This window comes from Scyliorhinus torazame, chromosome 1, assembly GCF_047496885.1.
Source record: "Scyliorhinus torazame isolate Kashiwa2021f chromosome 1, sScyTor2.1, whole genome shotgun sequence".
Classification (NCBI taxonomy): domain Eukaryota; kingdom Metazoa; phylum Chordata; class Chondrichthyes; order Carcharhiniformes; family Scyliorhinidae; genus Scyliorhinus; species Scyliorhinus torazame.
The window spans coordinates 330508544-330523305 of record NC_092707.1 but is presented as its reverse complement, the minus strand read 5'-3'; the positions used below and the strand labels follow the sequence as shown (position 1 = coordinate 330523305).

Here is a 14762-nt window from a genome sequence, read left to right as displayed (position 1 = left end):
GTGCTTACTGGACTTGTACATCAATAAAGGATTTAATTTGAAATCCTCGGAAAAATCCGGCTAATTTTCTTGCCCATCCATGAACTTTAAATTTTGATACGGATTGAGCTCCTGTTTTCTGTTGCAATTTTGCATTAATAATAATAACAATCGCGTGTCACAAGTAGGCTTCAATGATTATTCTCTCACTCTTTAATTAGCTGACTCTTAGAATTTTAGGCATTGTGTTGTAGAATATTAGGATAACTGATTAAGGAATTAGTTACTGAACTTCCGGGTGCAGCTATGCAGAGCTAGGTCGCATATTCGGTAGCTCCCGCTTGGAACAGACTTTTGGGCTCTTTTACAGGGCCCCCACGGCATTTGTTTGACATTTCCCAGTGTGGGAAGAAGACTGCAGCATCCCCCAGGAATGTTATGTCTTTTGGCTACCAGACCCGGCAGAAACAGTAAAAGATTTGGCTTGAGCTGCAGGAATAGACCAAAGCCTCTTCCAGCATGCAAGCGGGGGAAGGGCAAGCTTAAAGCTGCAATCTGACTTGACTCTATCAAAGGTGAATTCTAGCAGCAGAGGGAACAACTGTGAAAAGATCTACCAAGGCCAATGAAGAAGCAGGGACGAGGCTTCCGGTGGCGGCCATGAAGGAGTAGGTCGCGCATTCGGCAGCTCCAGTCTGGAACCGACTCGCAGACCTTTTTCAGGAGTTTCCATAGACTTTTTGGGGCAGACTGGTGAAGTGAACACTGCCAAAAGGATTCCCTCTCGACTTCCGGTTGCGGCTATGCGGAGCTAAGCTGCACGATTCGGCAGCTCCCGCTACCACGGACTTTCGGGCTCGTTAGAGGAGCCCCAACCGAACCTTTTTTTTTTGGACGCAACCCGTGGGGAAGGGAAGAGAGAGGTCCCCCTCCAACTTCTATGAAACGGACCAGAAGTGTAACGGCCAACGGAGCGGCACTGGAGCAACGGGAGAAGCGAGGGAAAGAAAACAAAATGGCGGCGGCCAGGGACAAAGGGGAGCTGCAGGAGTTCATCAAGCGCTGCTTCGAGGAGCAGCGCGAGGAGATGCGCAAGGAGATGTTGGCGCCTACGCTTTCGGCAATTGAAGGACTTGGGATCAGCCAGAAGGCCCACGAAGCTAAGATCCAGGAGGTACAGAAAAGAGTCAGTCAGAACGAGGACAAGCTCGTGGGCCTGGCGGTGAGAGTGGAGCAGAACGAGGCGCTATACAAGAGGTGGGCGGGAAGACTCGAAGACCTGGAGAACAGGCCGAGGAGAAAGAATCTGCAAATCCTGGGTCTCCTTGAGGGAGTGGAGGGGGCTGATGCCGGGGCATACAGAAGCACGATGCTCGAGGCAATGATGGGCACGAAGGCCCCTTCGAGGCCGCTGGAGTTGGACGGGGCACATCGGGTGCTGGCGAAGAAGCCCCAGGCAAATGAGCCGCCAAGGGCGATGGTGGTGAGGTTCCACCGGTTCATGGACAGAGAGTGGGTCCTGAGATGGGTCAAGAAGGAGCGGAGTAGTAAGTGGGACAATGCAGAGATCCGAATATACCCGGACTGGAGCACGGAGGTTGCAAAGCGGAGAGCGGGTTTCAACCGGGCCAAAGCGGCGTTGTACCGGAAAGAAGTGAAATTCGGAATGCTGCAGCCAGCGCGACTGTGGGTCACATAGAAGGGCCAACACTATTACTTCAAAACGCCTGAAGAGGCGTGGACCTTTGTACAAGCCGAAAAGTTGGACTCTACATAACCTGAGGGTTTGTGAGGGTGGGGGGGGATGTTTTGGTGTTTGATGTGTGATGGTTGTTGTATATAGGGGGTCAATTACACGCAGGAAATGTTACATGGGCTGGGGGAGAGAGACAAGGCCGCGACAGGAGCTGCGCCAGAGGGGGCGGAGCGGGCTTTGGAAAGCGCGGGGTGTTTTCCCGCGCGCGCGAAGAAAGGCGAGAAGGGGAACGAAGGAATGCATATGGATTGGGAGACTCCCACACGGGGAGGTCAATGGGACGGTGGGGGAAGCAGGGGTCAGCAGGAGTCAGCTGACTTACGGGAGTACATGGGGGGAGCAAAAAAGCTAGACAGAGGTCTAGCGGGGGGGGGGGGGGAGAAAAAGGGTTGCTGCTGCACTGGCTGAAAGGGAATGGGACACAGAAGAGGTGGTCGGGACGGGGGTCCCCCCTCTGGGGACTGGAGGGTGAGTGAGGCGTGGACACGGGACTGGCCCAGAAAAGGAGATGGCTAGTCGGCAGGGCGTGGGTGAGAGCCCCTCCAATCCGGCTGATAACGTGGAATGTGAGGGGCCTGAATGGGCCGGTGAAGAGGGCTCGAGTGTTTGCGCACTTAAAGGGACTGAAGGCGGACGTGGCCATGCTCCAAGAGACACACCTGAAGGTGGCGGACCAGGTCAGGCTAAGAAAGGGATGGGTAGGACAGGTATTCCACTCGGGACTGGACGCGAAGAATAGAGGGGTGGCAATATTGGTGGGAAAGCGGGTGTCATTTGAGGCCAAGACTATTGTAGCGGACAATGGAGGGCGATATGTAATGGTGAGCGGTAGGCTGCAAGGGACGTGGGTGGTATACGCCCCGAACTGGGATGATGCAGGATTCATGAAGTGCATGTTGGGGCGCTTTCCGGACCTGGAGATAGGAGGCCTGATAATGGGAGGGGACTTCAATACAGTGTTGGATCCAGCACTGGACCGCTCCAAATCAAGGACTGGAAAGAGGCCGGCGGCGGCCAAGGTACTTAGGGGGTTTATGGATCAGATGGGGGGAGTGGACCCATGGCGGTTTGCAAGGCCACAGGCCAGGGAATTTTCTTTCTTCTCCCATGTACACAAAGCCTACTCCCGGATAGATTTCTTTGATCTGGGTAGGGCGCTCACCCAGAGGGTGGAGGGGACGGAGTATTCGGCTATAGCCGTTTCGGACCATGCCCCGCACTGGGTGGAACTGGAGCTGGGAGAGGAGAGGGACCAACACCCGTTGTGGCGGCTGGATGTGGGACTGCTGGCGGACGAGTGTGTGGGAAGGTGAGGGGGTGTATCGAAAGGTACTTGGAGGCCAACGACAACGGGGAGGTGCAGGTGGGGGTGGTATGGGAGGCGTTGAAGGCGGTGATCAGGGGAGAGCTAATTTCCATTAGGGCTCATAGGGAGAAGACAGAGGGTATGGAAAGGGAGAGGTTAGTGGGGGAGATTTTGAGAGTGGACAGGAGTTACGCAGAGGCCCCGGAGGAAAGATTACTTGGGGAAAGACGACGGCTCCAGACGGCGTTTGACCTGTTGACCACAGGGAAGGCGGAGGCACAGTGGAGGAAAGCGCAGGGGGCGACCTACGAGTATGGGGAAAAGGCTAGTCAGATGCTGGCACACCAGCTCCGTAAGAGGATGGCAGCGAGGGAAATAGGGGGAGTCAAAGATAGAAGGGGAGCCACGGTTCGGAGTGCAACGAAAATAAACGAGGTATTCAAGGCCTTTTATGAAGAGCTGTACAGATCCCAGCCCCCAGCGGGGGAAGAGGGGATGAGACGATTCCTAGATCAGCTGAGATTCCCGAGGGTGGAGGAGCAAGAGGTGGCTGGTTTGGGGGCACCAATTGGGTTGGAGTAGCTGAGCAAGGGTTTGGGGAGCATGCAGGCGGGGAAGGCCCCGGGACCGGACGGATTCCCGGTGGAGTTCTACAGGACTTACGCAGACCTGTTGGCCCCGCTACTGGTGAGGACCTTTAATGAGGCAAGAGAGGAGGGGACCCTGCCCCCGACAATGTCGGAAGCGACAATTTATTTGATCCTAAAGCGGGACAATGACCCACTGCAATGTGGATCGTACAGGCTGATCTCACTCCTCAATGTGGATGCAAAGTTGCTGGCAAAAGTGCTGGCCACGAGGATCGAGGACTGTGTCCCGGGGGTAATCCACGAGGACCAGACGGGATTTGTAAAGGGCAGGCAACTAAACACCAATGTGTTTAACGTGATAATGATGCCATCGGAGGAGGGGGAGGCAGAGATAGTGGCAGCTATGGACACGGAGAAGGCCTTTGACCGAGTAGAGTGGGAGTACCTCTGGGAGGTGCTGCGTAGGTTTGGGTTCGGGGTAGGGTTTATCAATTGAGTTAAGCTCCTTTACAGAGCCCCGATGGCGAGTGTAGTGACGAACCGGCGGAGGTCGGAGTACTTTCGACTGTACCGAGGGACAAGGCAGGGGTGCCCCCTGTCCCCCCTGTTGTTCGCATTGGCGATCGAACCATTGGCCATGTCATTGAGGGAGTCTAATAAATGGAGGGGGGTGGTCCGAGGGGGAGAAGAGCATCGGGTGTCGCTAATTGCGGATGACCTGTTGCTGTACGTGGCGGATCCAATGGAGGGGATGGTGGAGGCTATGCAGACTCTAAGGGAGTTTGGGGAGTTTTCGGGCTATAAGCTCAATGTAGGGAAGAGTGAGCTCTTTGTATTACAGGCGGGGGACCAGGAAAGAGGGATAGGGGACCTACCGCTGAGGAGGGCGGAGGGGAGCTTTCGGTATCTGGGGATCCAGATAGCCAGGAGTTGGGGGACCCTACATAAACTGAATTTGACGAGGTTGGTGGAGCAAATGGAGGAGGATTTCAAAAGATGAGACATGTTACCGCTCTCGCTGGCGGGTAGAGTGCAGTCGGTCAAAATGGTGGTCCTTCCGAGGTTTCTGTTTGTGTCAGTGCCTTCCCATCGTGATCACGAAGGCCTTTTTTAAGAGAGTAGGCAGGAGGATTATGGGGTTTGTGTGGGCGAATAAGACCCCGAGAGTAAGGAGAGGGTTCCTGGAACGCAGCAGGGACCAAGGAGGGTTGGCGCTGCCAAACCTGGGGAGCTACTACTGGGCAGCAAATGTGGCGATGATCCGCAAGTGGGTTATGGAGGGAGAGGGGGCGGCATGGAAGAGGATGGAGATGGCGTCCTGTAAAGGAACGAGCCTGGGGGCGTTGGTGACGGCACCGCTGCCGCTCTCGCCGACAAAGTATACCACGAGCCCAGTGGTGGCGGCAACGCTAAGGATCTGGGGCCAGTGGAGACAGCACCGGGGTGCAATGGGAGCATCGGTGTGGTCCCCGATCAGGGGTAACCACCCGTTTGTCCCGGGGAAGATGGACGGGGGGTTCCAGAGCTGGCATCGGGCGGGGATTGGAAGAATGGGGGACCTGTTCATCGACGGGACGTTTGCGAGCCTAGGGTCACTGGAGGAGAAGTTCGAGTTACCCCCGGGAAATGCCTTTAGATGTATGCAGGTGAGGGCTTTTGTGAGGCGACATGTGAGGGAATTCCCGTTGCTCCCGGCACAAGAAGTTCAAGATAGGGTGATCTCGGGTGTATGGGTCGGGGAGGGCAAGGTGTCGGAAATACACCAGGAGTTGAAAGAAGAGGGGGAAGCGCTGCTAGAAGAGTTGAAGGGTAAATGGGAGGAGGAGCTGGGGGAGGAGATTGAGGAAGGTCTGTGGGCTGATGCCCTAGGTAGGGTTAATTCCTCCTCATGTGCCAGGCTCAGCCTGATACAATTGAAGGTGGTCCACAGAGCGCACTTGACGGGGGCGAGGTTGAGTAGGTTCTTTGGGGTAGAGGACAGATGTGGAAGGTGCTCAGGGAGCCCGGCGAACCATGTCCATATGTTTTGGTCATGCCCGGCACTGGAGGGGTTCTGGAGAGGAGTGGCGGGAGCAATATCTCAGGTGGTGAAAGTCCGGGTCAAGCCAAGCTGGGGGCTAACAATATTTGGAGTAGTGGACGAACCGGGAGTGCAGGAGGCGAAAGAGGTCGGCATTCTGGCCTTTGCGTCCCTAGTAGCCCGGCGAAGGATCTTGCTGATATGGAAGGAGGCGAAGCCCCCCCAGCCTGGAGAAATGATATGGCTGGGTTCATAAAGTTGGAGAGAATTAAGTTTGCCTTGAGAGGGTCTGCGCAGGGGTTCTACAGGCGGTGGCAACCATTCCTAGACTACCTCGCGGAGCGTTAGAGGAAGGTCGGTCAGCAGCAGCAGCAACCTTGGGGGGGGGGGGGTGGGAAAAGAGACTGCCTGGGAGGGTGGATGAGCAAGAGACAACATGAAGGGTTGGGGAAACTGGCACGTACGGGTGAGGGCCAGTGTACAAAGCTGTGTAAATATATCATTTTGCCATGTATATATCTTGCTCTGCGCGATTTCTCGTTTTTGTTTTTTTTTGTTACGAGGGGGGGGGGTTATTGTTTGTAAGGGAGAAAAACTGTTAAAATGCCAGTTTGGGATTAAATCTAACCAAAGACTGAATGGCAAGAAGGGGATGGATGGAGTCCAAAAATAGCTTTGCAAAGGAAAAAGTCTCGAGATTGAAGAACCAGATTTCTATCCAGATTGGATGGGTCAGCTTTTTCAGCCAATAATACGGAAGAAATGAGGGGGCAGAGAGAGGAGAGAAAGAGTAGAAAGACACACATTATAAAGAAATATATTTACATTCTAAAATACATGCAGATTACCACAATACAAACTGAAAGCAGAATGTTATTTTCATAAAGTGTTTATACATTATAATCTCAATGAGCAGAAACCTAATAATTCAAGACCTCAGATATAGTGGTAAAATACTTGGGTTGCAAGCCATAGTTTAGTCAGTGTAGTAGTCATTCCTGCCACAATCCATAAGCTATTTACAGGATAGGACTCTTTTGTAGGCCTAACGGTACAATGCTTAAACAAACCACACACAAATTGGCAGCAGCAAAAAAGTTTGAGAAGTATAGTACTGAAAATCAAGGATGTGCACAAACATGCTGAGTCATTATCACATTTAGTCTGACGCCTGAAGCTTGGAATAATCGTATCCAATGCTTACAGAGCATTGTCAAATTTGGTTTCTTCACCACTTACACTAACTGCAGTGAGTGCTGACACAATTATACTCACTTGTATGTCTTTGTACGGTCCACCCAGAAACCAGCGATGATGGAACCTACCATCCCTGATACCACTAAAGTAAGTCCAATTCTCCCAGCATTCAATTCTTCTCCCTTGAAATAAAAACAGACTGAACTGAAATATTGTTCGTTGTTAGCATTTAAACTACAACTTTCTCGTCTTAGGTCAGAGGGCAACTATGGCTGTTTGTACCAATTTGGCTGAAGAATCCATTAGGAAGTGACTTTCTTTTATGAAAAGAAATGAAAGTCAAAGTAGTTTGGCAGCTGTAACAATGTGTAGAAAACTGATACTATACACACAATTAATAAAGGATTAATTAATTAATGAAGGATGGAGAAGTAATATGAACGTGGAGCTCTAAATCACCATAAGGAATCAATGATGTGGAGATATCAGCGTTGGACTGGGGTAAGCACAGTAAGAAGTCTTATAACACCAGGTCAAAGTCCAACAGGTTTGTTTCAAATCACTAGCTTTCGGAGCACTGCTCCTTCCTCAGGTGAATCTGAGGAAGGAGCAGTGCTCCGAAAGCTAGTGATTTGAAACAAATCTGTTGGACTTTAACCTGCTGTTGCAAGACTTCTTACAATAAGGAATCAAGAACTAAATTCAGTGTCGACTCTTTAGCAAACTAATATGGTGGACAGAAACAGTGTATGAGAGAATGCAACTACATTAATAGAGTTAAATAAATGCATGTAGCAAAGTTTGCTAATGTCGGATTCAATCATCAGTGAGGGCTTAAATCCTAAAACACTACCTGCTTACGTTCAGTTCATACCCAATTTAATTAGTAACTGTCTCGAGAATTTTGTAATAGCTTTTTTTTAAAAAAAAACTAAAATATGTTTTTTCAGTATTAATAAAATTTAAACCAAAAATATGCCACATGCCTACAAATGTATCTGTTTTAAAAGTAATGAGCTTTCAGAAACCTACTTTTTGCTAAGGAAAGAAGGCCACTGAATTTTGGTCCAAGTAAACATGCAGTTTGCCGATGGAGATCAAACATTTCACAAATAAATCATTTGCTTTATGGTTAATAAAAGGTAGCATTTCAAGAAAAATTAAGTTTTTTTTATATACTGGTTATCAACTTACCTCATAGTAAGTAATGATCATTTGATTTAATAGTGTTCCGACAGAATAATAGGACCCCGTCAGTATACCTAAAAAAATAATAACATATGTAATACCTTAGCTGATAATAACAATCAATTTCTTAAAACTATGAATTTTATTTAGCTAACTTAATTTTAGTGTACTTCCATCTTTCTTGCTACTTCCTTAGATGGCATTGAAAAATATTTGGAAGTCTTAATCAACCCTATGCTCAACATGTCCAATTAATGCATGCTGGGAATCAACACACATTGGACCACATAGCCAAAACAAACTACAAACCCTCGATAAAATTTAAACAAGTATGCCATTAACTAAACCACATCAACCAGTATATGAATTTTCTTTGTGTGCTAGTTAGGCATCTCATTGCAGTACCTGGGTTAAATAACCCTAAGCTTCAGCCACTGAAATTATCCTGGAAAGTAACCCAAACATAGAGCTAGGACAGGGTCAGCTGCAATGCCATTCAGTTAAATGAGTTTGCCTATATTGCAAAGGCTTTCACAAGAATGACAAGCTACCAGAGGACTTAAAACACCTATTAGGCTCGACGCCAACACAAGAGTAACCACCTCCAGGAAACCAGAGTTGGGGGGGGGGGGGATGGGTTGCTTGGAAATATGCTCAAAATATTTTCAAAGTCAGGATAAACAAAAATAAATTTTAAAAACAGTGTATTTTATAAATGTAAAATCCTTTCATTTTTCAGCAAAATTGAAGTGTTCAATGGTTAAGAAGTAATGCATACCAGTGAATTGTTAGCAGACTAAGTTACAAAGCAAAACTTGGACACAAGACCATGCACTCAGGCAAACACACTATCGGTTATGAAAGCAAAAGAAAAATCACACTAGTTAATTAGTGTTTTTCTACAAGGCCATGGTGGCACCACAGTATTTCAGTACTTTTCTTTCAACAGTAATTGGTAATTTATATATATTGCGAGTCATTTTCTATGACAAGACCTGGATCAAGAAAATTAGAAAAACTTCAGAACGGACCACTGAGTTATACAGAACATTCAACGAAGTAAAGGTTAACTATAACAAAAGAATGGAGTGAACGGTTTGAAACATATTGCTGAAATGCCGAATAATCCAATCTAAAACAATAATTATGGAATTACTCACCATAACTTAGCAGTAGCAGCACAAATGGAACATTTCTGAACAAGTTTATAATTGATTGTTTGTAGGAATAATCATCAGGAGTATCCAAAAGCACTGCTTGGGATTGACTTGGAGGAAGTGGAGGCTTTTCCTTGAATACTATTGGAAGAAAAAAAAAAAGAAAATCAAGAAACAAAGCATAGTTCATAAAATTTCAGCTTATCAAAAACTAAAACCATGATTGTGTGTAGATAAGTGCGGCTTCAATTATCACCATGCGATTATAGGGGGCGATAGAGGGACCAGGAGAGAAGTAAATTACGCAGCTAAACTAACCAGCTGTGTTGTAAATATATATTATGGAGGTCGGGGGGGGGGGGGGGTTGTATCAATTCTAGAATGGTGAGTTTCTATTCTCTTGAAATATTAGCATTCATTTGTATTTCTTTACAAAATCTATTTGTACATTAAGGCAAGGCATTTTCAATTTCTACATGGATCTCCAGATTCTAGCTCATGCATCAGCAGGTTCTAACAAGGGAAAAAACAGTAGACCCTTGGCCCAGATACTTTAATCCAGGAGCTACTTAGAGATCACCAAGAAGTCCTAAGGTTTATTTATAATTTAACATTAGTCATGTGAAACAATGCATTAAGTTTCATTTGAACATAGGATATCCAGAACCCCTCCTCCTGGTATCATGCCCCAAGAGGGCATTGGCAACCATGCATTTCCACTGGATTACTCCATAATTGTGCTTGGTAAAGTACTGCAGAATTGCTGACCAGGAAATGCACCTGCTCTTACTGCCTGCCACCAGGCATATTGGAAGGACATACAGGCTGATAAGCAACTGGTTTGGCTTTGTGGCCATTAGGTCCTGCAGAAAGACTTGAACCGGGAACTTCTAATCAGATGCAGGAACGTTACTCACTGCACCATAAGAGCTTCCTGAGTTTAGCTGCACTGCAAATCATTGCTTTAATTTGGCCAAAATGGCCTTGAAATATTTTGTATCTCTTTGTAAGCAAAGCACTATGTTCTGATGTTCTGGCATCACACCCATGTCTTGAACATCCATGGTTGACTTCTGTAGCAGCTTTGATGCTTTACCAAACAATATCAGATGTGATTCTGATTGTAGTCTGTATCTTTATAACTGCCAAATCAATCTTATCGAGTTACTGGACACAAATTTAAATCAGTGTGGTTCAGCAAGTAATTACATGATTTCAGAACGTTATTCCAACAAAGCCTCTTACAACTCATGCTGTTAGCTGCTGACTTCCTATTCAGGAGTAAATGTTTGTTTTTCATGGTGTAAAAAAATTAGTGCTCCTACACCATGGCACGTTATTTTTTATATCAAGCCTGTGGATATGAGAATTCCTCAGCGTAGTGTCCTAGGCCCAATCACCTTCAGTTGCTTCATCAGATGCCTTCCTTCGATCAGAAGGTCAGACGTGGGGATGTTTGCAGATGACTGAACAATGTTCAGCACCAGTTGCAACTCCTCAGACACTGAAGCAGTCCATGCCCAAATGCAGCAAGGCCCAGACAATAACCAAGTTGGGGTTGACAAGTGGCATGTAACATTTGCACTACAGAAGTGTCAGGCAATGACTCTCCAACAAGAGAGGATCTAACCATTACCCCGTGACATTCTCTGGCATTACCGCCACTGAAACCCCCATTATCAACATCCTATGGTTACCACTGGCCAGGAATTGAACTGAATTAGCCATATAAATACTGTGGCTCCAAGGCTGGAATCCTGCGGTAACTCACCGCCTGACTCCTCAATGGCTGTCCATCATCTAAAAGCCACAAGTCAGAGCATGATGGAATAATCTCAATGTATCTGATCAGTGCAGCTCCGACAACACTCGAAGTTCGACACCACCCAGAACACCTACTCCTTCCACAAACATTCACTCCCCCCACTACAGGTGAACAGTGGCAGCAGTATGTACCATCTACAAGATGCACTGCAGGAACTCACCTAGGTCCCATAGGCAGCACCTACCAAACCCATGATCACGACCATCTATGTCATGGGCAGCAGATACCGAGGAACACTACCACATGCAGATTCCTTTCCAAGTCACTCTACATCCTGACTTGGAAATATCACCGTTCCTAAATCCCGGAATTCTCCGTAACAGCACATGTGGGTGTACCTACACATCAAGGATGACAGTGGCTCAAGAAAGCAGCTGTCACCCAGTCAACAGCAACTAGGAATGGGCAATAAATGCTGCTAGTCTAGCCAGCAACCACAAACTCAAATGAATTTTAAAAAACCTTCCGGTACCAGCCATCAATATAAACTGTCACTTGACTTCAAATTCTTAGAACAAAATAAACTTACCTGCTACAACCAAGATGAAGAGCACTGTGGCTACTGTTGCTGTTCCATAGAACAATACACTTATATTTTTTGCCATAAGGTTAATATCATCTTTAGTATTAGGCACCAAAATTGGAGGCAAAAGAAAACCAAAAGCCACACCAAGCTGTGAAAAAAAACAAATCAAATATAAAAATATAGCATCTATTGTAGAGTTAGGAAGATTCAATAATGGTAATTTGAGTTCAAAAGTCTCCACTTCATTTTAATTAATTACATAGGCTCAAAGATGATTGGGGGGGGGGGGGGGGGGGAAGAGTGGGGGGGGGGGGGGTTTGTTGACCATGAGTGAGCTATCCACCCAACTACAGTACGCCCAAGTTTCTTTTACATCCAGTAATTAAACCTGCAGCCATAAGATTGATCTTGAATGAGTGCCCTGCAAATACATTCCATTGGAGGTTGGAGAGGGGGCAGTGAAACACCTCAAGATTATAGCCAGCTTCAATTTTTGGAGTGCATTTCCTCAATTTATCCTGAGACCTGATTTATACTTCTGAAGGCACAGTACAAGTTGAACATTTTAGTTTCTTAAATATGTTGCACATGAATGGGCTTGGCATTTCCTGAGCATTCAACTGGTTAATACCCATTTTGAATTTGGGCGCATTCTAATAAGATTGGGAGGATATTTGGGAGTACTTGACATTAGCAAAACAAGGAAAACATTAGACACATTTTCAGGTCTAATTTCCATGTTGCGCCCAAGGAAGAAACTCTAGATTGTCGAATTTAGCTAGTTACGCTCAATGTTTTTTCTCAAGACCTCATTTTGGTCAAAACACTAATATTTGCAAATACTTTCTAGTTTTCATTTAAACCTAAGATTGTCTAAATTGCTTGTGCATTCTCAAAATAATCTACTTGAAATTTAAGTGTCACCTAAAAGCATTAACGGTGAATAAGTCAAAATGTAATCGTCACATTATTTTGAATGAAGAAATACAAACATTGCAGAACGTGACCGGAATAGTGTAGATGGGCATTAGAGTGGTTTCACAGGTTGGTGCAACAGCGAGGGCTGAAGGGCCTGTACTGCATTGTAATGTTCTATATGCACAAAATGCTACTTTGATGAGATTCTGCTTATATTTCATGAACCGATCACACTGATGAACAGAAAAAAACCCATCTACTTCAAAATACAAAGATTCCAATCGATATTTTGATGAATTACAAAATATCACTTCAAAAGGAGAATCAATTGCTCATTAGGACTCCCAATTAGAAAAGCACAATAGTTGCATGCCAAGGATAACACAGCCCAAGGTCTACATTTGAAGCATCTCTTCACTAAACCTGTGGCCTTTGATCGCTTATTGTTTCATCTGTCTTGGGTCTCCCTTCACAGCCTGTCTAATCGGTGAAGACAGAGCTGATGTTCAGTGCGGTTTCCTTTTTAGCAGCTAGGAGTATTTTATTGGTGGGGATAATCCCAGCTTTTGGAACAAACCAGAACTGATGTATTATAAAATAAGTTTTTCTTCCTACAGATAGCCTAGCCACTGTTGGCAACTTCTTTGTACAAATATTAAAATCAGAAACTTCACAACTGGGAACTATAATTTAGCCTCGTTTGAAGTTTAATAGTTAATTTTGGCACATGTCGCATATAGAAAGGTAGTTTCGTTAGGTATCTTTCATTATTTGCCAGATCCGAGTAGCTGTATTTTCTATTGTTAAATGAAACACAACGCTCAAACGAAATAAAGGTGGTGGAAGGCGCCTTTACAAAAATGCAAAACCAGAAAAGGAAAACTTAAGTAAACGCCAAAATTGCTAGATAAAGGTTTCCTGCTCTTCCCATTCATTGAGAATGCAACAGGTGACATTTTGCCTGAAGAAATCAAAAAACAAGATCAAGTATTACTAAATGGTAGGCATTTTATTTTTTGCACCATCTTGAAGACTTGGGTGGAGTGGGAAATAATTTCTGCTCAAAAAACACCACTAAAGTGTGCATGTGGATCCCTCGGAGGACAGGGTTTTTCGCACCTGAACTATCCAATTCCCCTTGAATCCAACTTGAATCATGGCTGCGTTGGTGAGTATCGAAGCGCCACAGGGACTTAGAATATAACACATATATCACACTCTTAACCAACTTCTGAAGTAGCTGAACAGCCACTCAACAGCAGAATTTATTTATAGGATGTGGGCATCACTGGCAAGACCAACATTTATTGTCCACCTGTGACTGCTGCAGTCCCCGTGAAGGTACTCCTGTAAGGAAGTTGTTGCAGGACTTTGACCCAGAAATACATTCAAGTCAGAATAGTACAAGATTTCAGAGGAGAAATTGGAGATGCCGCTCACATGCGAATATTGCTCTTGTCCGTCTTTAGTGGTATAGGCCAGAGGATTGGGAAGTACTGTTAATGTAGCCTTGGTGAGTTGCTACAGTGCATCATGCAGATTGCACACACTGCAGCCACAGTGCACCAAATGTGGATAGATTGACCATTTAAAGGCATTGGAAAGGGTGCCAATCAAGCAGACTGCTTTTCCCTGGATGGGGTCAAGTTATGCTATTGGAGCCGCACCCACCCAGGCAAGCTGAGTCTTCCTTGCCCACCTGAATTGTCTACCTCAAGAAAGGATTTTTGGAGTCAAGAGACAAGTCACTTAGTGTTGAATACTCACCTGCTGTTGTGGTAACAGTATATAATGCGGTTGGTACATTTAAATGTTTGATCAATGATGACCCCCAGAATTTAATGCCAGAGTGGCAAGAGGACGTGGCTAGATGTACTTGTTGGAGTCATTATTGACTCGCATTGGAGGAGATGCAAATGAGACTTCAAACTGCAATAATTACTTTTTTTTAACCTTATGATGGGGGAAAAGGCAAATAGATGGAAGTAGGACACAGGTAACAACCCTATCTATCTTCCTTTAAGTTAGGTAGGATCTTAGCCAGCAGGGAAATCACCCTCAACTTCCCCTGCTGCCAGCTGCAGCTGTAAAGCAGTATCATGGTTAGAGGGATTGCTTGTTCCAGACTTCAGCACCTCAGCTAGGATGCTGTTGTTGCCCATAGCCTAATCCAATGCACTCAGCTGCTTCTTGTTATTAGGTGGAGTGAATAGAATTGTCTGAAGACTGGCATAGATGATGGTGGGGAACCTCAGGACGTGACTGAGATGGATATCCTTTCAGCACTTTCCATAGAATCC

At 46.0% G+C, this 14762-nt stretch overlaps 1 protein-coding gene across 6 annotated transcripts in view; it reads right to left on the bottom strand.

The window, feature by feature from the left end:
* flvcr1 (FLVCR choline and heme transporter 1) overlaps positions 1 to 14762 on the bottom strand; it is a 47911-nt gene that overhangs the window by 27544 nt on the left and 5605 nt on the right. For all 6 annotated transcript variants that reach the window (XR_011947748.1, XR_011947750.1, XR_011947749.1 and 3 more), the window contains exons 2-5: positions 11548 to 11692; positions 9197 to 9334; positions 8043 to 8110; positions 6927 to 7030 (exon numbers count right to left, since the gene is read on the bottom strand). Coding sequence is in view for 1 of the 6 variants with exons in the window: in XM_072508836.1 (XP_072364937.1) it covers positions 6927 to 7030; positions 8043 to 8110; positions 9197 to 9334; positions 11548 to 11692 (455 nt within the window). In the remaining 5 variants the exon portion in view is untranslated. The remainder of the gene's footprint in view (positions 1 to 6926; positions 7031 to 8042; positions 8111 to 9196; positions 9335 to 11547; positions 11693 to 14762) is intronic.